This window comes from Lithobates pipiens, unplaced genomic scaffold (assembly GCF_037356315.1).
Source record: "Lithobates pipiens isolate NorthernLeopardFrog02 unplaced genomic scaffold, aLitPip1_a1.2 Scaffold_13, whole genome shotgun sequence".
NCBI lineage: Eukaryota > Metazoa > Chordata > Amphibia > Anura > Ranidae > Lithobates > Lithobates pipiens.
This window is the reverse complement of record NW_027507718.1, coordinates 280526856-280550056: the sequence shown is the minus strand read 5'-3', so window position 1 is coordinate 280550056 and position 23201 is coordinate 280526856. Positions and strand designations below refer to the sequence as shown.

The window sequence follows — 23201 nt, the reverse complement described above, 5'->3', positions numbered from 1 at the left end:
AAAATTACTTAACCTGTGTTTTATTTAGAGGTCGACCGATATGGGTTTTTCTCTGGCCGATGCCGACACCGATATTTAGAAATCGCCACGGCCGATGGTCGATATATGATGCCGATTTTTTTGGGCCGATATGTTAGGCCGATTATTTATTTTTTCCCCTTCATCTCATAAAATTTAACAGTTAGACATCTTTCCCACTGGGGCGTTTTTTTCAGGCGCTTTAAAATAGCGCCTGTAAAGTGCCTGCAAAACGGCTCACCTGCAGTCTGTGTGGAAGCCCTGATATATATACCGTATATACTCGAGTATAGGCCGACCCGAATATAAGCCGAGGCCCCCAATTTACCCCCAAAAAAACTGGCAAACTTATTGACTCGTGTATAAGCCGAGGGTGAGACATGCCTGTCCATCCCTGTGTGTGTGTCCGTCCATCCCTGTGTGTCCGTCCATCCCTGTGTGTCCGTCCATCCCTGTGTGTCCGTCCATCCCTGTGTGTGTGTCCGTCCATCCCTGTGTGTCCGTCCATCCCTGTGTGTCCGCCCATCCATCCCTGTGTGTGTGTGTGTGTCCATCCATCCATCCATCCCTGTGTGTGTGTGTGTCCATCCATCCCTGTGTGTGTGTGTCTCCATCCATCCATCCATCCATCCCTGTGTGTGTGTGTCTCCATCCATCCATCCCTGTGTGTGTGTGTCTCCATCCATCCATCCATCCCTGTGTGTGTGTGTATCCATCCATCCCTGTGTGTGTGTGTGTCCATGTGTGTGTGTGTGTGTGTGTGTGTGTGTGTGTGTGTGTGTGTGTGTGTGTGTGTGTGTGTGTGTGTGTGTGTGTGTGTGTGTCCAGCCTACCTGTGTCCCGAGCCTGTGTCCCGTGCCTTGCCTCCTTGCCTCCGTCCCGTGCCTTGCCTCCTTGCCTCTGTCCCGTGCCGTGCCTTGCCTCCGTCCCGTGTCGTGCCTTGCCTCCGTCCCGTCCCGTGCCGTGCCGTGCCTTGCCTTGCCTCCGTCCCGTGCCTTGCCAGGATCGCCGCTCTTCGTCGGCGCCTCGGCGGACATTCTACCATTCAAACGCCGCGCCTCCGCCTTCGCCTGTGATAGGCGGAACACTGAATTTCCCAGCAGCCTGTGTTCCGCCTATCACGGACATCGTCTCATCCTCGTCCGTAGTACGAGGATGAGACGATGTCCGTGATAGGCGGAACACAGGCTGCTGGGAAATTCAGTGTTCCGCCTATCACAGGCGAAGGCGGAGGCGGAGGCGCGGCGTTTGAATGGTAGAATGTCCGCTGTCTGTCTGCTCGACACGCTGATCGAGCAGGCAGACAGCGATGACTCGAGTATAAGCCGAGGGGGGCACTTTCAGCCTCAAAAAAGAGGCTGAAAATCTCGGCTTATACTCGAGTATATACAGTAGATATATATATAAAAAAAAAAAAAAATTATATATATCTATATATATTACACAAAAACAGGTAATCAAAACTTTCGGATGAAAAAAAAATGGGCTAACTTTACTGTTTTTTTTTTTTTTAAATCTGTGTATTTTTTCCAAAAAAAAAAAAAAAAAAAAGAGTTTGAAAGACCGCTGCGCAAATACTGTGTGACATAAAATATTGCAACATCCGCTATTTTATTCCCTAGGATCTCTGCTAAAAATATATATATATATAAGTTTTGGGGGTTCTAAGTGAATTTCTAGCAGAAAATACAGGATTTTTATTTGTAAGCATTAAGTGTCAAAAAAGATTTAGTCTTTAAATGGTTAAACTGAGAACCCTACACACTGAGCTGAGTTCATTCATTCAAGTGTAAACATTGTATCTTTTGATCTTTTCTTGGCAGACTGCCCAGAGAGGAGACAAGTCGCTTCACTCAAGTCTCCAGGCAACTTGCACTGACTTCTATTACTGAAGTAATTTGCAAGTCGCGCTGAATATATCATCGGCCTTTTTTAACAGCACAATCGGCCGATGCCGATTACTTAAAAAACGCCAAATGTCGACCTCTAGTTTTATTTTTCACTTTTTTACACTTTTTTTTTTATAGGTGAATGGGTAGGGGTACAATGTACCAGATACTCATTCACATAGGGTGGGGGGCCTGGGATCTGAGGGCCCCCTTGTTAAAGGGGGCTTCCAGATTCCCATAAGCTCCCCGCCGGCAGACCCCCAGCTACCAACGGCCAGGGTTGCCGGGAAGATGCCCTTGTCCTCATCAACATGGGGACAAGGTGCTTTGGGGTGGGGGACACAAGGCCCCCCCTGCCCCCAAAGCTTGCTTGTCCCCACCCCCTTTCCTGACCTGCCGGGCTATGTGCTCGGATAAGGGTAGTTATGGATTTTGGGGGGACCCCCACAGTTTTTTTGGCGTGGGGGTTCCTCATAAAATCCATAGCAGACGGAAGGGCTTGGTATGCTCTTGGAGGGGGAACCCATGCCGTTTTTTATTTACATTGTGCGTGGAGTTCCCCCTAAAAGAATCATATCAGACAGTGCCTGAGATTGTCATGGATCAAAGTTGGATCCCTGTTCATTGAAGTTGGACTTCGAGTCGCAGGGCAAAGTTAGGTCCATAGTCCTACGACTGTAATTTCATACAGGTGTGAAAGTGGCCCAAGTAAAACATCAATATCAGAACCGATTAAATCACAGTTTGTAGTGTACATAGATTTGCAAAGCAATGGGATAAAGGAATATTCCTGAACTTTGTAATCTCATGGTTACTGTAAATGTGTGAGTGAATGCATCAATGCAGTGCATGTTGTTATCTCAGCTTGCAGAGCTTGGATTCATTGAATGAGTTTACCAAAAATGTAAATATTGCAGAATATACAGCCTCATGCTACATAACAAAGCTCCATTTTGTGCTGAATAAACTAAATTATCTTAAATAGAAAACTATCTTTAGATAGCTTTTTACTACAAAAGCATTTTTTTGATTCTTTTAAAAAAATCATAAATTTCTATCCACCCTGGTTTCTGCTAATGGTGTTCGACTTAAATAAAAGTATAATAATATGTGCCTAAGGCCTCATGCACACGAGACGCAGTTAAACGCGCGTTCAGATGCAGTTGGACAGTTTTTTCAACTGCACCTGAACTCATTCAATGTTATCCTATGTGTCCATGCACACAGTCTCGTTTTTTTGCGTTTATATGCAGTTGCGTTTAATCACGTTTTTCCAGAAGCAAAAAAATGCGTTCAGAGACAAAAATTTCTGCGTTTCAGACGCAAAACGGGGCTAAACGCGGCTAAACGCGGCTGAACGCGGCAACCGCGTTTAGCCGCGTTTGCGTTTATATGCGTTTTTAAAGGTGACCTTTTTTTTTACATTAAAAATCTCAAAAATGATTGCAAATGATGAAAAACCATTAGAAAAATATTTTAAACAATTGCAATTGCAAGTGGACAATCCACAACTTGTGGCAAGTGACGTGGCAAGTGGACAATCCACAACTTGTGGCAAGTGACATGGCAGGTGGCAAGTGATGTGGCAAGTGGACAATCCACAACTTGTGGCAAGTGACGTGGCAGGTGAAGTGGCAAGTGACGTGGAAAGTGGACAATAGACAACTTGTGGCAGGTGACGTGGCAAGTGACCTGGCAGGTGACGCGGCAAGTGACTTGGCAGGTGACGTGGCAAGTGGAAAATCAACAACTTGTGGCAGGTGACTGGCATGTGACGTGGCAAGTGGACAATCCATAACTTGTGGCAGGTGACGTGGCAAGTGACGTGGCAAGTGGACAATCCACTTGTGGCAGGTGACGTGGCAGGGGACGTGGCAAGGGACGTGGCAAGTGGACGATCCACAACTTGTGGCAGGTGATGTGGCTGGTGACGTGGCAAGTGGACAATCCACATCTTGTGTCAGGTGACGTGGCAGGTGACGTGGAAAGTGGTGTGGCAAGTGGACAATCCACAACTTGTGGCAGGTGATGTGGCTGGTGACGTGGTAAGTGGACAATCCACAACTTGTGGCAGATGGCATGGCAGGTGACGTGGAAAGTGGACAATCCACATCTTGTGGCAAGTGACGTGGCAAGTGGACAATCCACAACTTGTGGCAGGTTATGTGGCAAGTGATGTGGCAGGTGATGTGACAAGTGGACAATCCACATCTTGTGGCAAGTGACGTGGCAGGTGATGTGGCAAGTGGACAATCCACAACTTGTGGCAGGTGACGTGGCAGGTGATGTGGCAAGTGACGTGGCAGCTGACGTGGCAAGTGGACAATCCAAAACTTGTGGCAGGTGACGTGGCAAGTGACGTGGCAGGTGACGTGGCAAGTGATGTGGCAAGTGGACAATCCACAGCTTGTGGCAAGTGACGTGGCAAGTGGACAATCCACAACTTGTGGCAGGTGATGTGGCAGGTGACGTGGCAAGTGAACAATCCACAACTTGTGGCAGGTGACGTGGCAAGTGACGTGACAGGTGAAGTGGCAAGTGACGCGGCAAGTAGACAATCCACAACTTGTGGCAGGTGATGTGGCAAGTGACGTGGCAGGTGATGTGGCAAGTCACGTGGCAAGTGGACAATCCACAACTTGTGGCAGGTGATGTGGCTGGTGACGTGTCAAGTGGACAATCCACAGCTTGTGGCAGGTGGCATGGCAGATGACGTGGAAAGTGGACAATCCACATCTCGTGGCAAGTGACGTGGCAGCTGACGTGGCAAGTGACATGGCAAGTGGACAATCCAAAACTTGTGGCAGGTGACGTGGCAAGTGACGTGGCAGGTGACGTGGCAAGTGACGTGGCAAGTGGACAATCCACAACTTGTGGCAGGTGACGTGGCAGGTGACGTGGCAAGTGAACAATCCACAACTTGTGGCAGGTGATGTGGCAAGTGACGTGGCAGGTGATGTGGCAAGTGACGCGGCAAGTAGACAATCCACAACTTGTGGCAGGTGATGTGGCTGGTGACGTGGCAAGTGGACAATCCACAGCTTGTGGCAGGTGGCATGGCAGATGACGTGGAAAGTGGACAATCCACATCTCGTGGCAGGTGATGTGGCAAGTGACGTGGCAAGTGGACAATCCACAATTTGTGGCAGGTGACGTGGCAGGTGATGTGGCAAGTGGACAATCCCCAACTTGTGGCAAGTGACGTGGCAAGTGGACAATCCACAACTTGTGGCAGGTGCCGTGGCAAGTGACACGGCAAATGCAAGTGTACAACTGCTCTCTATGCTGCTGCTGCTCACTCTGATCAAAATAGCAGAAATAGTTAAAAAAAATGCTTTGAGAGCTTGGGGAGGGTCTACATGATGTTATCTTTATAAACGCGTCTAAACGCAAACGCGTCTAAACGCGTCTAAACGCGTCTAAACGCGACATGCAAACGCGGCAAAACGCGCGTTTCTAAACGCGCGTTTCAGCTTTTTTTTGACAGAGGTTTCATCTGCGTCTCGTGTGCATGAGGCCTAAGACATATCTGATTAGTTCAAAAGTTATTCAAATGGAACCCGTGCAATGCATCTCAGAACTGAAGAAGTTAATGTTTTCTACTATATCCTTTATAGGTAAGTCTCATCTAGTGTGCAGCATGCTAATTCATTATGAAATCCCAATGAAACTTTCTTTTTCCAGGAAATATCTGTGGCTTTTCAATCAGCATGTACCCAAACTTGATAAGCAACTTATAATGTGTAGCCAAGTTTAGTGCTAATCAATGTAAACAAACCCAGGTGCTTCCAGCCATAAACCACAAAGTTCCAGAAAAGTAAACAGAGCATCAGGAAAGTGGCCAACATTCTAGAAACAGCAAAGAACTTCAGATTAGCACATTCCCAGAGAAGTGGCAAAGAATCTCACATTCATTCAAACATCCAGCTGTCTGCTGCTTAGATTAACTGTAGTATCAACTTGTTATTGATGCCTCTAGCACACCTCTTCCTACAGCGTACCAGGATGGATATAAACCAATGATTAAAAAAAAAGTTTTTATTTTAATTTATTTAAATTGACTTTCTTTGATTTTTATCACATTTATTTTAATAAAATGCCTTTGGAGTAAAAATCTATCTAAAGTTAGTTTTCTATTTAAGGTATTAATAATTTAGTTTATTCAGCATGAGGCTGTATATTCTGCAATATTTACATTTTTTGGTAAACTCATTCAATGAATCCAAGCCTGCAAGCTGAGGTAATATGAACTGCATTGATGCAATTACACAATTTGACAGTAACTATGAGATAAAATAAAGAAATATTCCATTATTTTGCAAATCTATGTACATTACAAACTGTATCATTGACTTGGTTCTGATAGGAAACCTTCATTTGTTTGCAAATATTAAAGATTCTAACTACCAGCAAGAATAATTTCTTACATTTAAAGAGCACCTGTCATTTCAGATCCATCATGACAGCGCCTGTTAGCGGGCATCCACTCACCTGCTGCCGCCACGTCCCTCCACCTTGTTGTGTCACTGCCACATCACCAGGCGCCCATTAAAGTGAATGGGACTGTCGGTGAGTCAACAGCGGGTCAGAGGAGCCGCTGCAGGACAGAGATGACAGTTGCTCTTTAAAAATTATGATTTCAATTGAGTTTACTTAAATCAAGCCTTTTTTTACTAGTGATTTATCATGATTTAAATCAAATCCACCCTGCAGCATACCGATTTATTTTATGCACAGCCGTGGCTAAAAGTTTTGTGAATGACAAACAATGCCTTTTCCAGCATGATGGAGCACCTTGTCGTAAAGGCAAAATTGGTAACGAAGTGGCCTGGGGAACAAAACATCAAAACTTTGGGTCCATGTTTAGGAAACTCCCCAGACCTTAAAGCGGTTCTGCACCTAAAAAAAAATATTAAAAGCCAGCAGCTACTAATATTGCAGCTGCTGACTTTAAATAAAAATCACACTTACCTGTCCCAGGGTCCAGCGATGTCGGCGGCAGATGACGAGCGATCGCTCGTCTCGCTGCTGCCCCCGCCGCCATCCTCTGTCAGGGAATCGGGAAGTGAAGCATTACAGCTTCACTGCCCGGTTCCCTACTGCGCATGCGCGAGTCGCGCTGCGCGTCTCTTATGGTCCCCCGCTGTGTCTCTGGGAACTGTGTTTCCCAGAACACAACGGGGGGGGCGGAGCGTCTGCGGGGGTCTGCCCGGAAGTGGGTGCAGATACCTAGATTATCCAGATAACTGCACCCCCCTCCCCCCTGAAAGGTGCCGATTGTAGCACCGGAGGGGGGGGGAGGGATCAGATTAGTGGAACTTCCCCTTTAGGGTGAAGAACCGCTTTAAAGTGGCTACTGCAGCTGCTGACTTTTAATATATGGACCCTTTCCTGTCCAGGAAGCCTGCGTCAAAAACAGGTCCCATTCCCCCCTGGCACGGGAAGGGGGAGACGAACAAGTGGAAGTTCCACTTTTGGGTGGAAATCTGCTTTAATCCCATTGAGAACTTGTGGCCAATCCTCAAAAGGTGGGTGAACTAAAAAACCCACATATTCTGACAATCTCCAAGAATTGATTAGGTAAGAATGGGCTGCCATCAGTCAGGATGAGGCCCAAAAGTTGATTGACAGCATGCCAGGGGGAATTGCAGGGGTCTTAAAAAAAGAAGGGCAACCACTGCAAATATTTCTTTGCATAAAGAGTCGATAAAAGCCTTTGACACCTATAAAATGCTCATAATTATACTTCAGTATACCACAGTAACACCTGACAAAAAGATCTAAAAACACCGAAGCAGCAGACTTTGCGAAAATGTATATTTGTGTCATTCTCAAAAAATTATTCGCAATAAATTTTAAACACTTATATGGTGTTTTTTTTAAACATTTTTTTCACCAGGTGAATGGGTAGGGGTACATTGTACTCCATACTCATTCACATAGGGTGGGGGGGGGGGGTCGGTATCTGGGGGCCCCCTTATTAAAGGGGGCTCCCGGATTCCGATAAGTCCCCCCACCCGCAGACCCCGACAACCAACGGCCAGGGTTGTCGGGAAGAGGCCCTCGTCCTCATCAACATGGGGACAAAGCGCTTTGGGGTGGGGGGGGGGGGGCATATCGCTGTTGACTGCAGCGTGCTCAGTGCGCCACTGTCTATGCCGCATACGCCGTACACAGCGGTGCCTGTCTTTTGGCAAATATCTCCTAAACCGTGTAGGTTTAGGAGATATTTCTTAGACCTACAGGTAAGCCTTAATCTAGGCTTACCTGTAGGTCAAAGTGTGTTGTAAGGGTTTACAACCACTTTAAGGTACCACAAAACAAAAAAGTGCAAAAAGTCATATGGTTCGTAAAGTTCTAGAAAGCAACCACAGTCCGATTAGAAAAGCCTGCCCACTGCCAGCATGCTGCGACAAAGGACCCTTGCTTTAAGTGAGGAACCAGGGTTATGTCTACAGAAGTCAGACATATGCTCTCCAATCAGAAGTTAGCATGAGCTCTGCTGAATCTCTCAATAGCAGCTGTTGGACGTTACGAAATATGGTTTCCCCTCCTTCCTCGTAGTGGTCAATCACTAACCATATACTGTATACCATCTCAGGAAAAAGCAAACGTGATGCATAGCAATTAAGACTGTTGTTGACTGATCAGTCGCTAACCACAAATACCCTCTCAGCTGAACTAGATAGTTGTTAAAAACAGAAGGAAAGGTGGTTTCAAGCTGGGTCAGTCAAATGTAGGCAATAGGAAAAGGCACAGAATATTGTAGTAGTGGATCAGGAGGTCACAGTTCTGTTGCTACTATTTTGAGTACTAGTCTCACACCTTGCTAAAAAAACAAAAAAAAAAACATCAGCCAATGTTAATGTATAGAAAAAAAATAATCTTTTTGGGGAAATGAGTGTTTCAAACTGTCAACATCCTAAATATACATTGAGAGAACATGCAAAGTGGAAATGGGACAGCCCCCTTGGATGTTTTAGGAAAAAAGTCTAATAGAAGTAATTGTATTGGTAAAAGACAACACAATGCCACTTTTATTGGAGTACAAAACATGATAAAATTGTAAACATAGCCTTATAGGTAAAGTAGTATAAAATGCACAATGTATACAAAATAGAACAGAATGTACATACAGTGCCTTGAAAAAAATATTCATACCCCTTGTAAGGGTCCTTTCACATGGGGCGGATCAGTTCTGATCCGCCCCGTGGATATCCGTTTGCTCAGCGGGGATCACTCCGTCGATCCCCGCTGAGCAGGGAGATGACAGGTCCGTCTCTGCATACTGCGCAGGGACGGACCTGTCACAGCGCCGCTCTCCCCTATGGGAGATCGGATGACGACGGACCGCAGTGCCCGTCGTCACCCGATCCGATCCGCAGACGGATGGAAAAATAGCTTTTTCCTTCGTTACACTTTTTCGGATCGGAGCGGGTCGGATGTCAGCGGACATGTCACCGCTGACATCCGACGCTCCATAGAGCTCTATGGAGCACCCGTTCAGGTCCGCCTGAAAAACTGACAGGCGGGCCTGAACGGGACGTCAGTGTGAAAGGGGCCTAATTTTCCACATTTTGTCACAACCTAAAACCTAAACGTATTTTATTTGGATTTTATGTGATAGACCAACACAAAGTGGCACAGAATTGTGAAGTGGAAGGAAAATGATAAATGGTTTTCAATTTTTTTTGCAAATAAATATCTGAAAAGTGTGGTGTGCATTTACATTCAGCCCCCTTTACTCTGATACCCCTAACTAAAACCTAGTGGAACCAATTGCCTTCACAAGTCACCTAATTAGTAAATAGAGTCCATCTGTGTGTAATTTAATTTCATCATAAATACAGCTGTTCTGTGAAGCCCTCAGAGCCATGTTAGGGAACCTTAGTGAACAAACAACATCATGAAGGCCAAGGAACACACCAGACAGGTCAGTGATAAGGTTTGGAAGAAGTTTAAAGCAGAGTTAGGTTCTAAAAAAAATATCCCAAGCTTTAAACATCTCATGGAGCAGCGTTCAATCCATCATACCAAAATGGAAACAGTATGGCGCAACTCAAACTTACCAAGACATGGCCGTCCACCTAAACGGACAGGCAAAGGCCGGGCAAAGAGCATTAATGAGAGATCTTTATGAAAGAGTGTCAGGAAGAAACCATTGTTGAAAGAAATACATGAGATGTCTCATTTGCAGTTGCGAGAACCCATGTGGGGGACACAGCAAACATGTGGAAGAAGGTGCTGTGGGCCAATGAGACTAAAATTGAACTTTTTGGCCTAAAAGCAAAACAATATGGTGACTGAAAACTAAGACTGCACCTCACCCTGAACACGCCATCCCCACCGTGAAACATGGTGGTGGAAGCATAATATTGTGGGGATGCTTTTCTTCAGCAAGGACAGGGAAACTGGTCAGAGTTGATGAGAAGATAGATGGCATCAAATACAGGGCACTTTTAGAAGAAAACCTTTTGGAGTCTGCAAAAAAACTTAAGACTAGGGAGGAGGTTCACCTTCTAGCAGGACAACAACCCTAAAACATACAGCCAGAGCTGCAATGAAATGCATTAGATCAAAGCATATTCATGTTTAAGAATGTCCCAATCAAAGTCCAGACCTAAATCCAATTGAGAATCTGTGGCAAGACCTGAAAATTGCTGTTTACAGACGCTCTCCGTCCAATCTGACAGAGCTTGGGCTATTTTGCAAAGAAGTCTCCCTCAGTGAGATACTCCCTATATAAAGCATTGACACCTGGTAGGTCTGTTTCGGATTGAGCACTGCCGCTGTGGAGGAATGTCTGCATCAGCTTGTTGAAAGAAATACACTACTCCAATCTGTGTTCCTGTCTCATTGCCATGAAGTGCTATGTGTCTTTATGTAATGACTTTGAAGAAGTGTATGTTAATACACCTCCCCTTTTGGCTTTAGATATTGCTACCTCTATTGCTGGTGTAGCCTACAGGGTGTTTCTTGTGGATGTTTGGATACCACGCATCCAGAGATACACCCATCCACCTGTTTCCATGGGGATTGTCTCAGCCATTGTGGCATTTCCCATGGATTTTACTGTTTGTCCCTTTTTTTGTTTCCGTTTTGTGAACCTCTTTATGTGAGTATCAATACAGCCATGAATATATTATAAAATGTACTTTGTGAAATTATTTGTCCTGCTTACATTATGTATTGCAGTATGACCATTATGCGATTATGCTTAGATTTCAGAAAGAGAAACAAAGTCACCTAAAATATAATCGTCCATGATGAAGTAATATACATTAATAATTCCGAAACATGTTGGGATATATGCAAGAAATCCCTATGGAATGACCACAGCATGGCTCTGGCAATGCTCGGGCAGTACATATGTAAAATGTACTGTCTGTTCTATTTTGTAGACATTGTGCATTTTATACTACCTGGCATTTACCAATACAATTACGTCTATTAGACTTTCTACCTAAAAAGTCCAAGGGGGGGTTGTCCCGTTTGCACTTTGATGCATGTTCAATGTTAATGGGTAGCTCAACACAGAAAACCTCTTCCTCTATCAGTCACAATGGTTCATCGGCAGCCAAAAATGGATTATTAATGGCTTTTAAAAAGGTATAGAACATCTGGATTTGCACATTATGGAAAATGTTCCATCAAAACTATGTTACGTTACATGTTAACCCTACCAGTTATGATTTTCCTTTAGGACTTTCTTCCAAGTGTAACCCTTTAATGCTGGCATTCCTTTTAGAAGTTGGTAACATGGAGCATCCCAAACGTTTCTAAACCCTGAGTTGAACATTAGCCACATGTAGTCAGCAGATCATTATTTTCTAGCCTGTCCTTGCATTACTATTGTTACCGACTGATCAACATCCAAGATTCCTACAGAAAATAGATGTGGTCTGATAGGAAAAACACAGAAGTCAGTCTGTCTCGGAACACGAATGACTGTAACATCATATTGCTCTAACGATTCACTTTCATGACAATAATGAGTTTCAGACATTTGAAAGGCATGTGTTTAAGTCAAGTTTCACAGCTCATATAAACACAACACTACATGGTGAAATTCTAAATAGCCCAAGACTTTGGATGGTCATAGATGAATGCCTTGGAATTGGGTGGGCTACAACTCACCCACCAAATATGGGCTAAACATGTTTACATTCAGCACAAACATGGCTAATAGCAATACTAATTGCATAATAAAAACATGTGACACACCGATTCATTTTGTTTCTTTTTCTATTCAGTAAAATGGAGACTTTCACTGTCTTTGTTTAAAGCACTAATAACCCCAAAACAAAACTAACATATTGCAGGTTGCCAATTCTTATGCCACGTACACACGACCGGACTTTGACAGAAAAGGTCAGACAGAACGAATCCGCCGGACAATTCGATTGTGTGTGGGCTTTATCGGACCTTTGCCGTCTAAAAATCAAATGGACTTTAGAAATAGAACAGGTTTCAAATCTTTCAGCCGGAACCAGTTCCCATCGAGAAATCCGTTTGTCCGTATGCTAGTCCGATGGACGAAAACCGACGCTAGAGTAGCTATTGCCTACTGGCTATGAACTTCCTAGTCCGGTCATACATCATCACGGTCTAATCCGTAGGACTTTGGTGTGCTTGTGTGTGGCCAAGTCAGTTAGTTCGGAAAGTCCATCGGAACTCCGCCGAAAGTCCATCGGGAAGACCGTCGCACCTAGTCCTTCGAAAAGTCTGGTCGTGTGTACGCGGCATTAGATGTAGTGGTTGCATTAAATTTGTGTTTTTAGGCTTTTATCCTAAACTTTCACCTTCAATACCGGGCACTTTCACCCCCTTCCTGCCTAGGCAAAATTTTCAGCTCTGTCACACTTTGAATGACAATTGCGCAGTCATCGGTCATGTAATGCTGTACTCATCTGACATTTTTATCCTTTTTTGTGGACAGATAGAGCTTTCTTTTGGTGGTATTTAATCACCACTGAGTTTTTTTATTTTTGCTACACAAAACAGAAATAAAGAAAAATGTTAAGAAAAAAAAAAAAAACACACTTTTTTGTGTTATAGAATTTTGCAAATAAGCTGCACTAATGGGGGCTTTTGGGAGGACATCCATTGACCCTCTTGGAATGAGAGAGCTGCTCTATAGCCATCTTTCAGACAGTAACTGAAAAAATAGCATATAAAAAATAAATAAAAAATTACATTTTTGTTGCCAAGAATAAAGTCTGATTTGTAGAGTTCAGTGTGCCAATCCCACAAGCACAAAATTACATTTCTGGGGGGAGTTCCATACACCAACTGTGTACAGAACACCTCTAGGTAGCCATATTGCATTTGAAGTTTACAGAAAATTACAGTGCTGAAAAAGAAATGTAATTTTAATAACATTGTGTAACAATTATGTAGCATTTGTGTGTATATATATATATATATATATATATATATATATATATATATATATTATATAGATATTATTATTTTTTTAGGGTTAATCACATCTGAAGGGATTCAGACCCTGAAATTTTCTTCTTTAGAACCCTGCAAGTGCATCAGCTGATTGATAACGAAAGTCAAACCTGTCACATTTTTTTTCACCATATGTGTCCCATTGCAGAGATTTTCATTCACTTCCTGTTCCATAACAAAACAGGAAGTGAGAGGAAATCCCTACAAATTAAGGGAATTTCTTGGGAAACCCCCAGGTCACCGGAACTAGGGTCCCCCTTAGAAGATTTTCTCTCTATTACTTTTCTGGGGGACAACTCAAAATGTGGAATTTTCTTTTACTTTCAGTAATAATGGTAAACAGGACAAATAGAGAGGGTGGATCTCTTTAAGGCTTCTTCTACATTTTTACAACCTCCTGAACGATTTAACAGACAGATAGTAACTGACGTTTAAAAACGTCTGTTTTGCTGTGTTTAGCTTTTATTTTATTTTTTGCCAAAATTTAAAAATGCCTGTAAACGAAACACGGCTAAACGCAAGCTACCGTGTTTTAGAAGTGTTTGGTGCTTGAAGTGTCTGTAAACTCAGCATCTGAATGGATTTTTTTGCATTCCAAAAAATGGCTCTAAACTCAAGTGCCTAGAAACTACTGTAAACAACCCTGTGTATATGGACAGATAAGATACCAGAGGAGAGTTCAGGGGCAGTTGATAAAAGCTCCCAACTGCTCCTAATACTGCGTACACACGACCGGACTTTCCGTCAGAATAAACTCTGACGGTCTTTCCGACGGAGTTCTGACCGAACGGGCTTGCCTACCCACAATCACACCAAAATCTGTTCATTTCAAACGTAATGACATATGACGGGACTGAAGTCCACTGAATCCCACACACGATCGGAATATCCAATGAAATTATTCCGTCTGACCTTTTCTGGCGGAAAGTCCGGTCGTGTGTACTCGGCAGCAGTGTACATGAGACCTAACTGACAAGACTAATCCCTCTGCACTCTATTCAAAACTAAAAAGAAAGTTTTGCCTATAGCTATACTTTACCCCAATTGCAGATGAGGTCCCCACATTACTAATAAACCCTGCTATTTCTCTCCTGAACCTCTACTTCATATTAAAAAAAAGGCGCAAGTGGTTGTAAAGTCAGAAGGTTTTTTTTTTTTATCTTAAAGTGGTTCTCCACCCTAAAGTGGAAGTTCCGCTAATCTGATCCCTCCCCCCCTCCGGTGCCACAATCGGCACCTTTCAGGGGGGAGGGGGTGCAGTTACCTGGATAATCCAGGTATCTGCACCCACTTCCGGGACAGACCGCTGCCCCCCCCCCCCGCTGTGTTCTGGGAAACACACAGTTCCCAGGACACAGCGGGGACAAGAAGAGAAGCGCAGCGCGACTCACGCATGTGCAGTAGGGAACCGGGCAGTGAAGCCGCAACGCTTCACTTCCCAATTCCCTGACATAGGATGGCGGCGGGGGCAGCAGAGAGACGAGCGATCGCTCGTCATCTGCCACTGACATCGCTGGACCCTGGGACAGGTAAGTGTCAATTTATTAAAAGTCAGCAGCTGCAATATTAGTAGCTGCTGGCTTTTAATATATATATATATATATATATATTTTTTTAGGTGCAGAACCGCTTTAATGCATCCATCTTTCCATCTATTAAATCTTCTGCCCTTGTTGTTTCACCTTTGGATAGTTAAACATTTTTTTTTCAGCCAGTAAATCCCTTATACAGCCCACTTCCTGTTTCTTGTCTCTCGTGTGAGAGGTTGCCAGGAAGGGAGGGGGGATGAGTCATAAGAGGGCCAATGTGAGCTGCAGAGCTGGAGGTGTGCCTCTGTGTAAATCCAGGAAGTAAACAGGCCGCAGCTTCAGCTGCCCACAGTTAAAATGGTTGCAGCCAGACTCAGTGGAGGGAGATTTCTGCAGCATATTTGGCAAGTACAGAATCACACTATATATAAAATCATATGCAAAATGGTTGGAGGGAAGCTTGTTATTTGTAATAAAAATATGTTTTTATTTACAAGTTATGTGAGCAGACTGCAGTTCATCTTTAAGATAAAAAAACCTTTAATGTGCAGCAGCCCTCCCTCAGCCCCTCCAATACTTACCTGAGCCCATCTTGATGCAGCGATGTTGAAGGAGTGTCTCAGCTGCCCGGGACTCTCCCTCCCCATTGACTCCCACTACTGTCAAAGTCTGTGAGCCAATGAGGTGAGAGGGGGAGCTGGGGCTTGGCTCGGGTTCCCCATTGCAAGCTGCTTGCTGTGGGGGCTCTCAGCAAGGAGGGGCCAGGAGCACCGGCGGGGGACCCGAGAAGAGGAGGATCCGGGCTGCTCTGTGCAAAACCACTGCACAGAACAGGTAAAATGTTTGTTATTTCTGAAGAAAAAACAGACTTTAGTATCACTTTAATATCTATTTCCCTACTGAACCCCAAAACCAGTATAAGGTAATGATGATATTCTCCAGGGGTCTCATCCCATCTACCCTATTTGAGAATTACTCTGCAGAATATCACACCAGACCAAATATACTTTAAATTCCCTAGTTTTAAGTGGTTGTAAACCCTATCCTATACCCAGTGAAGTGATAGTCCTCAGATGACACAGAGAGATGAAACAAAACCTCCTACATAGGTTTTACTTGTTTATCTGCATTCTTCTCTTCCCTACACCCCTTCAAAAAGGCAGATTGTGCTAAAAAATCTTTCTTAATCTGCAAAGGAGCAGAGAGGAGGGGGCAGTAACCCAGTAACCGTGTGGGAGCTGAGGAAAGGAACACACCCCCCTTCACACAGCAGAACTGCCTTCTGAATAGACAAGCTGTCTGCTAAGCTCTCCGTCCAACCCCCCCCAACACACATTTATCTCATGTGTCAGGAAAACTTCTAAGAAGTGACTCATGGTGATAACAGAGGAATAAAGCACCAGAGAGAGACACTTAGGCTGGTCATACATGCAGCAAATTTCTTTCCCGCAACCACGAGACTAGCTGTCCTCACCGGGAGAAGACAGTGATCATCACTAGCATCTATAGCAGCTGCTACCCATAACCACAAGAGAATCCAGCTCCGTGACACAGTGGTAGACCACCGCTCTGATACGGGCACCTGTGAGGCTGCATCTGACGGACTGTCAGGAAATGTTCCATCCGCTGGTAATATCTGTCTTTTGGCATGCAGTACTGGGGTCCACCAGCAGGTGTCTCCTGCCAGTTTGGAGCAGACAGCACGTTCTGCAATCAGGTGTCACTTGAGGCCAATCACAGGCCTATAAATACCCGGCAAGCACGCACATGTTTGTCTTGGTTTTGTCCTTGAGCCCTGACCTCACCCTGTTACCTGTTATCCTGAACCTGGATTCCTCCATCCTGAACCTGTCTATTCCTGTATCCCTGGAACCTTGTCCTGCAACCTGATCCCTTTCTCCTTGTCCCCCCATCTGCTGACCTCTGGTTTATGACCCTGACCTGGCTTGACTACAATTCTGGTATCCCCCTTGATATATATATACTGGTTGGTTTGTTGTCACTGTTATTTGGTTTTCTCACTCTGTTTGGTATTGGTGGTGTATTCACATTATATGCATTTATCTTAATAAAACCACTTACTTTCACCTACTTATGTTTGGCTTACTCTGTCACATGGTGATGGTGAAGGTGGGAATGTTGTGTGTGAGAGCCGAGTGAACATGAGATGGCGGCTCGGGTGATTTCCTGCACTGTCCAGGCTGCATCGATGGTGAGGCTGCAGATGAGCATTGAGGCTAAAAAGGGGCATTGATCAGGCTGCTTTCATGAGATGAGCTGCAGATGGATGGGCATTGATCAGGCTGTATTGATGGGAGATGAGGAGGTTGCAGATGGGCACTAAACAGGCTGCAATGATGGGCACTGACCCTTATTTTAATTCAAAGTTGTTTATTTAAAAAATATGCCGATAAATACGATATATGTTTGGGGGTTCTAAGTAATTTTCTAGCAAAAAAATTTTTTAAACTTGTAAACACCAAATCTCAGAAAGGCTCGGTCCCAATTCCCAGACATACGACTTCCGCAGATGGGATCTTCCATCCTGGGCAGGCATCATATGATGTCCCTGGCTTCCCGGCGGAATTGGGGGGAGCATGCCGCGTCACGGAGGAGCCGATATGCGTGCCTGTCGGCCGCGATAACCTCCGGGCAGACGCATTTGCTCATTATAGTGCAGGACCGTGGATCTGTGTGTGTAAACACACAGATTCACATCCTGATAGGGGAGAGGAGACTGATCGTGTTCCTTGTATATAGGGACACCGATCGGTCTCCTCCCCAAGTCAGTCCCCTCAGTTAACTCATTTCTTACCAGTGACATTTATACAGTAATCAGTGCATTTTTATAGCACTGATCTCTGTGTAAATGTGAATGGTCCCAACATAGTGTCAAAAGTGTCAGATATGTCCTCCACAATAAAAATAAATCTATCCCCCATTTTGTAGGCGCTATAACTTTTGCGCAAATCAAAATACGCTGATTGCAATTTTTTTACCAAAAATATGTAGAAGAATACATATCGGCCTAAACTGAGAAATGTTTTTTAGAATGGGATTATAGCAAAAAGGAAAAAATATTGTGTTTTTTTCAAAATTGTCACTCTTCTTTTGTTCACAGCACCAAAAATAAAAGAGGTGATCAAATACCACCAAAAGAAAGCTCTATTTGTGGCGAATTCATACGGGTACAGTGTTGCATGACGGCGCAATTGTAATTCAAAATGTTACGGAACAATTGGCCTGGGCAGGAAGTAGGTGAAAATACCCAGTGGTTAATTTGCACGTGTAACCTGCAACCTAAACTAAACAAATGGGAAACAGAACTTAGCACAACAGTCTCTAAAAAGAATGGATCTCCATTTTCATGTACACAACCAAACAATACTTCAAATGCTGCTGCTGTTCAAACCAACTACAAAAGTATAACTGGTGATATTTGGTCCAAGTCCACATCTCAAAGGCTTTAAACAGATATAGGCCCAATGAGTGGAACACTACCTACCTCATACTAAACTTAGTCTTGACAACTATCCCTGGAGCTCCTTTGTTCTCTGACAAGAACCTCACCAACATTTCTTCTCCTACCTCCACAATATCATTTTTTTATCCCCCCTTCAACCCTATTTCATCTCATCAACTATAAGACCCCATTCACACCTGAGCGTTTTGTAGCTTGAACCTGAAGCTACAAAACGCTAGAGGGGAAAAAATCTATTATTCTCAATGGGGATAGTTCACATCTCCACTCCATGTCGCCTGAAGCTCAAACAAGTTCCGGACCCTTTTTTGTCGCTCAAATTGAGCAGATTTGGGCATTTGGTGACCTTTTGCCCTGCACAAAATCGCGGCAATCGCGGTAAAAACTGCAGCCCTGTACTACTTCGGGGCGACTTCGGGGGCGACTTGCATTGACTTCTATGCAGAAGTCCTCTGCAAGTCGCCGCTGACCCCCCCTGCAAGTCGCGGCGAGGAAGTCGGAGACGCCTCGCCGCGGCTCGCAGTGTGAACCGGCCCTAATTCTCAATGAGTTCTCAAGACGCTCATCAGATATTTTTGTTTAATTTTTCCCTTAGAGTGCTTCATCCTTGAAAATAGTTGCTCACAAATATAGGTGCTGCTGAACACTGATATGAATAAGGTGTGATTGTGAAGAGTGGGAGATTATTCTTTGGAAAGACAATATTTATAAAAAAAATAAAAAAAAAGGTCCACAAAAGAGAAAATAAAAATAAAAAAATCAACATTTCATAAGTCTACGACTTTGTGTTGGGCACCCCTGATCTATGCAATTTACTCAGTTTATGACAATTTTGCAGACTGTTACCACTATTTTTTTCAGCTATTACATTTAGGCATTGACTGAATTTAAATGTAGTGACAACCTAAAAAAAAAAGAAATCAGTATTAAAAGCACGGGAGAAGGTTTACTGTATGAGGAGATAGATGCACAGGTTAATTTGAAGCCAGTATTGGGTGAACTTACATATATCAATCGTAACTTGTCTGCAAATTGATTTTTCCCACAGATGGCGGAAATCTAAAAGCAGAGACCATAACAGTTATACTTTTAATTTCACTAACCTCTTCAAATATTTGCACTACAGCCAATAAAATGCTTTGGTTATTTGGGGGAGCCAAATGAGCCAAGTTCCAATTAAATTACGAGTCTTGAGACAGATGTTAAAACAAGTATGCATGGCGATTAGATGCCAATATTCAAAGAAAATTCCTTGTGAAAAGGTTCTCGTATGAATTCTATTATAGAATAACCCCAATTGAGTTTTGTATTTGTTTTTTTAATTGATTTTGGATCAAAATATATACTTTAACTGTGGCAAAATAGTCAAAATAGACAATCTTGCAAACTATTCAGGGATCATACATTTGATGCAAAAGACGTTAAGTACAGTACTACATATCCATCACTTAAAGTGATTGTAAAGCTTTCGTGTTTTTTTTTATTATTAAATAAACATGTTATACTTACCTGCTCGGTGCCATAGTTTTGTACAGAGTGGACTGGATCCTCCTCTTCTGGGGTCCCACACCTGCTCTCCTGGCCCCTCCCTCCTGTCAGGTTCCCCCATAGCAAGTAGCTTGCTATGGGGTCACCCAAGCCGCTGCTATGTGTTTACATTCAAACATGGAGCCACTACTTGGCCCTGCCCCTCCATCTCCTGATTGGCTCACCGGCTGTGATTTACAGCAGTGGGAGCCAATGGTTCTTGCTGCTGCCAATAACCAATCTTGAGTGCGAGTTCCCAGAGAGGCAAGGCTCTCCTGGACATTGCTGGACCGAGATGGGGCTCAGGTAAGTATTAGGGGGGTTGCTGCACATAGAAGGTTTTTTACCTTCATGCATAGATTGCAAGAAGGTAAGAGAACCTTGTGCCTTTACAACCACTTTAAATTATGTTTGGAGGCCTCAACTATTGGTATTATAAATTAAACCAAGCATTGATTTGATTGAGTTCTCACAATCTCAAAATATCAGCTTGTGTGCCATGGATGATACCTTGTTCAACCAAATATCTATTATAATTAAGGATGAGCTCAGGTGTTCACAAACGGCACGTGCAGAGCCTGCCAGGAAGTTGGCACTGCAAAAAGCTAATCGCAAGGCAGTGAGACATTTCCGGATCTCTGCAGCCGCGCATCGGGGCAATGTCTCATTGCCTGTGATTAGCGCAGCGCAGCGCTGCGCCAACTTCCTGGCGGGCTCTGCATGTGCTGTTTGCGAACACGCCTGAGCTTATCCTTAATTATAATTAAGGATGAGCTCCGGTGTGTCTGCATACTCCACGTGTAGAGTCCACCAGGAAGTTGGCGCAGCGCTAATCATACGCAGTGAGACATTGCCCCAATGCGCGGCTGCAGAGATTGGGCAATGTCTCACTGCCTGTGATAAGCGCAGTGCGGACTTCCTGGCGGGCTCTGCATGTGGAGTATGCGAACACGCCTGAGCTCATCCCTAATTATAATTAGCATACTTCTAATTCCAAATTTATCCTTCAAGACAGACATGTCACTATTCCAGTGGCCCAAAACCATGATCATATACCACATAGGGCTCTCTATTGTCTTCTGCCTCACGTACAGTGATAAAGTACAGCCCTGGCTTTATTAGTGAAACAGCATCCAGCAAATAAAAAATCCCCTCCCTCCGCACACACAAAAAAAAAAAAAAAAAGGAAGGAAGATTCAAGCCCTCTTTCCTCAATTCCTCGACCAGCATGTATGGTCCACACACACACAGTAGAGTACATAATGCTGAAGACACAACATAATGAACAACTGTACAACTATAGCAAACGTAACATTTACAAAAACTATGGTGAATGTAAATCTGTCACAAACAAAGATAATCCACTGATCAAGAAGAAAGAATTTATGAAACTGAACATGATGGTGGACAATAAGCAACATCAAATACAAGACGGAACCTGCATTTTTATTTCCCTTTCACACTGGCAGGGTCCACCAGCAGATCTGCCCACTCTGCAGTGGATTTCTCGCCAAGCAGGTGGATGACAGGTCTGTGTTCGCTCTGCTGACGCAGCCCGCTGTTCTCTATGGGCGGTCGGATCGAAACAAACTGCCTGTCTGCTTCCATCCCACTGTCATCTGATCCACCAGACGGATGATTTTAGAAGACAGGATCAGATCCGCAGCCCATTTCTACAGGGACGTGTGCATTGGGAATAGCGCACTGGCCGTCTTATGAAAAGACATGCTGGAAAGTTTTTGTTGATCACCCGCTGATCAGTGTATTCTGCCATTAGTGGGTCCCACTTTCCCTGCTGGGAAATATCTCACCTCATTTGTGTGGATGGAGGAATCCATGGGCTGGACAAAAACAAATTGAACGGTCTATGGCCAGCTTTAGGGCTGGTTCACACTTCAGTTGAGAGCTACGTTTTTCTGCATATGTAAAATGCAGCTCTCCGCAGAGGCATACGTACACAATGGTTTCTGGTGTGCTCCTCTCAAGCCCCATACACACACACACTATCAGATTTTCTGCAGATTTTTTTCCTTCAGATTTAACAAAACCATATAATATGAGGTCAAACCTTAGGAGTTTCAAGTTGTATGCAATCAATGGTTTTGGTAAATCTGAAGACAAAAATCAGCAGAAAATCTGATAGTGTGTATGGGGCTTCACTATTCCTTGCAGCTGTCAGCACAGAAATGAATGGAATGTCACTCGGTGACATGCCACTAAAGTTTAGAAAATAATAAATAAATAAATCTTTCTCTGTGTTTTAAAAAAAAAACACTATCCCCTTTGGTGGGTGCCGCAAGGAAAAAAAAAAAGGGAACCACGTGCCCTAAATGATATATTCTGCAGCGGATAAAAGTGGAGTCACCAGCCTGCTTGTGGCTTCACAAGTAAGCAGATGACTTGCTGCTTATACTCATCATGGATCTGGACCTCAGACAGCGCTACAGACGGAAAGTTTCCATCGGCTGCCTATTCCAGAAGTGGGAGATCAGATTGTGGGTGCAGTGGGCTGAACTTCTGAGCAATGACTGCGGCTCAAAATCAGACAGTTGGGAGCTAAGGGGTTAAACGTTGTGAGAAGAGCCGATCACATCCCCAGGCTGATGGTGTCTATGATCCCCGGCGGTATACACCCTGCCATGCAGGATTCATCTGCGCCCAGTACACGTGGCAGAGCCCTCCTGGCTCTCACCAGGGACATATCCCCATCATACACCCGGCACACACACCGCTCATTAGATCTATCTCATTGAATGACATGTTTCTCGCCTCCTTACCTCTTTCCGGGCCTTCCCAGCAAGACCGTCTCTGGGAGATGACGTCACACGGCATGCGGCGGCGGCTTTGCAGCCTGACCCCCCTCTCTATGTCCTAACTCAGACATGTCTATGTAGTGGGCACACTGACAGACATAGGAACACCATGCACAGGCTTGTGTTTAACTGGATAGAACTTTAAATGAAAGTTCTGTCATAGAACAGAGGTGACTGTACTAATGAAGTATGTCATAGAGTGTGTACACATCTCAGTCACCTACAGCTATACTTAAAGCGGAGGTCCACCCTAAAATGGACCTTCCGCTCATCGGATTCCTCCCCCCCTCCGGCGTCACAATTGGCACCTTTCAGGGGGGAGGGGGGTGCAGTTACCTGGATAATCCAGGTAACTGCACCCACTTCCGGGCTAGCTCTCTGCGGAAAGGGGCGTACATTACACCCCTTTCCGCAAGTGCCCGCCCCCTTCCGCAAGTGCCCCGCTGCCTGCTGGGAAACACACAGATCCCAGAGGCAGCGGGGA

The 23201-nt window shown here is 44.3% G+C and overlaps 1 protein-coding gene across 3 annotated transcripts in view; it reads right to left on the bottom strand.

Annotated features, from left to right (window-relative positions):
• Positions 1-22823, bottom strand: part of AIMP1 (aminoacyl tRNA synthetase complex interacting multifunctional protein 1) — a 111321-nt gene extending 88498 nt beyond the window's left edge. The window contains exons 1-2 of one of the 3 annotated variants that reach the window (XM_077476676.1): positions 22682-22735; positions 19383-19436 (exon numbers count right to left, since the gene is read on the bottom strand). In XM_077476676.1, coding sequence (XP_077332802.1) covers positions 19383-19384 — 2 coding nt within the window. In that variant the 5' untranslated portion in view covers positions 19385-19436; positions 22682-22735. Of the gene's footprint in view, positions 1-19382; positions 19437-22681 lie in introns of those variants that run through there. The other 2 variants (XM_077476678.1, XM_077476675.1) reach the window with 2 other exon arrangements.
• Positions 22824-23201: the final 378 nt, after the last annotated feature.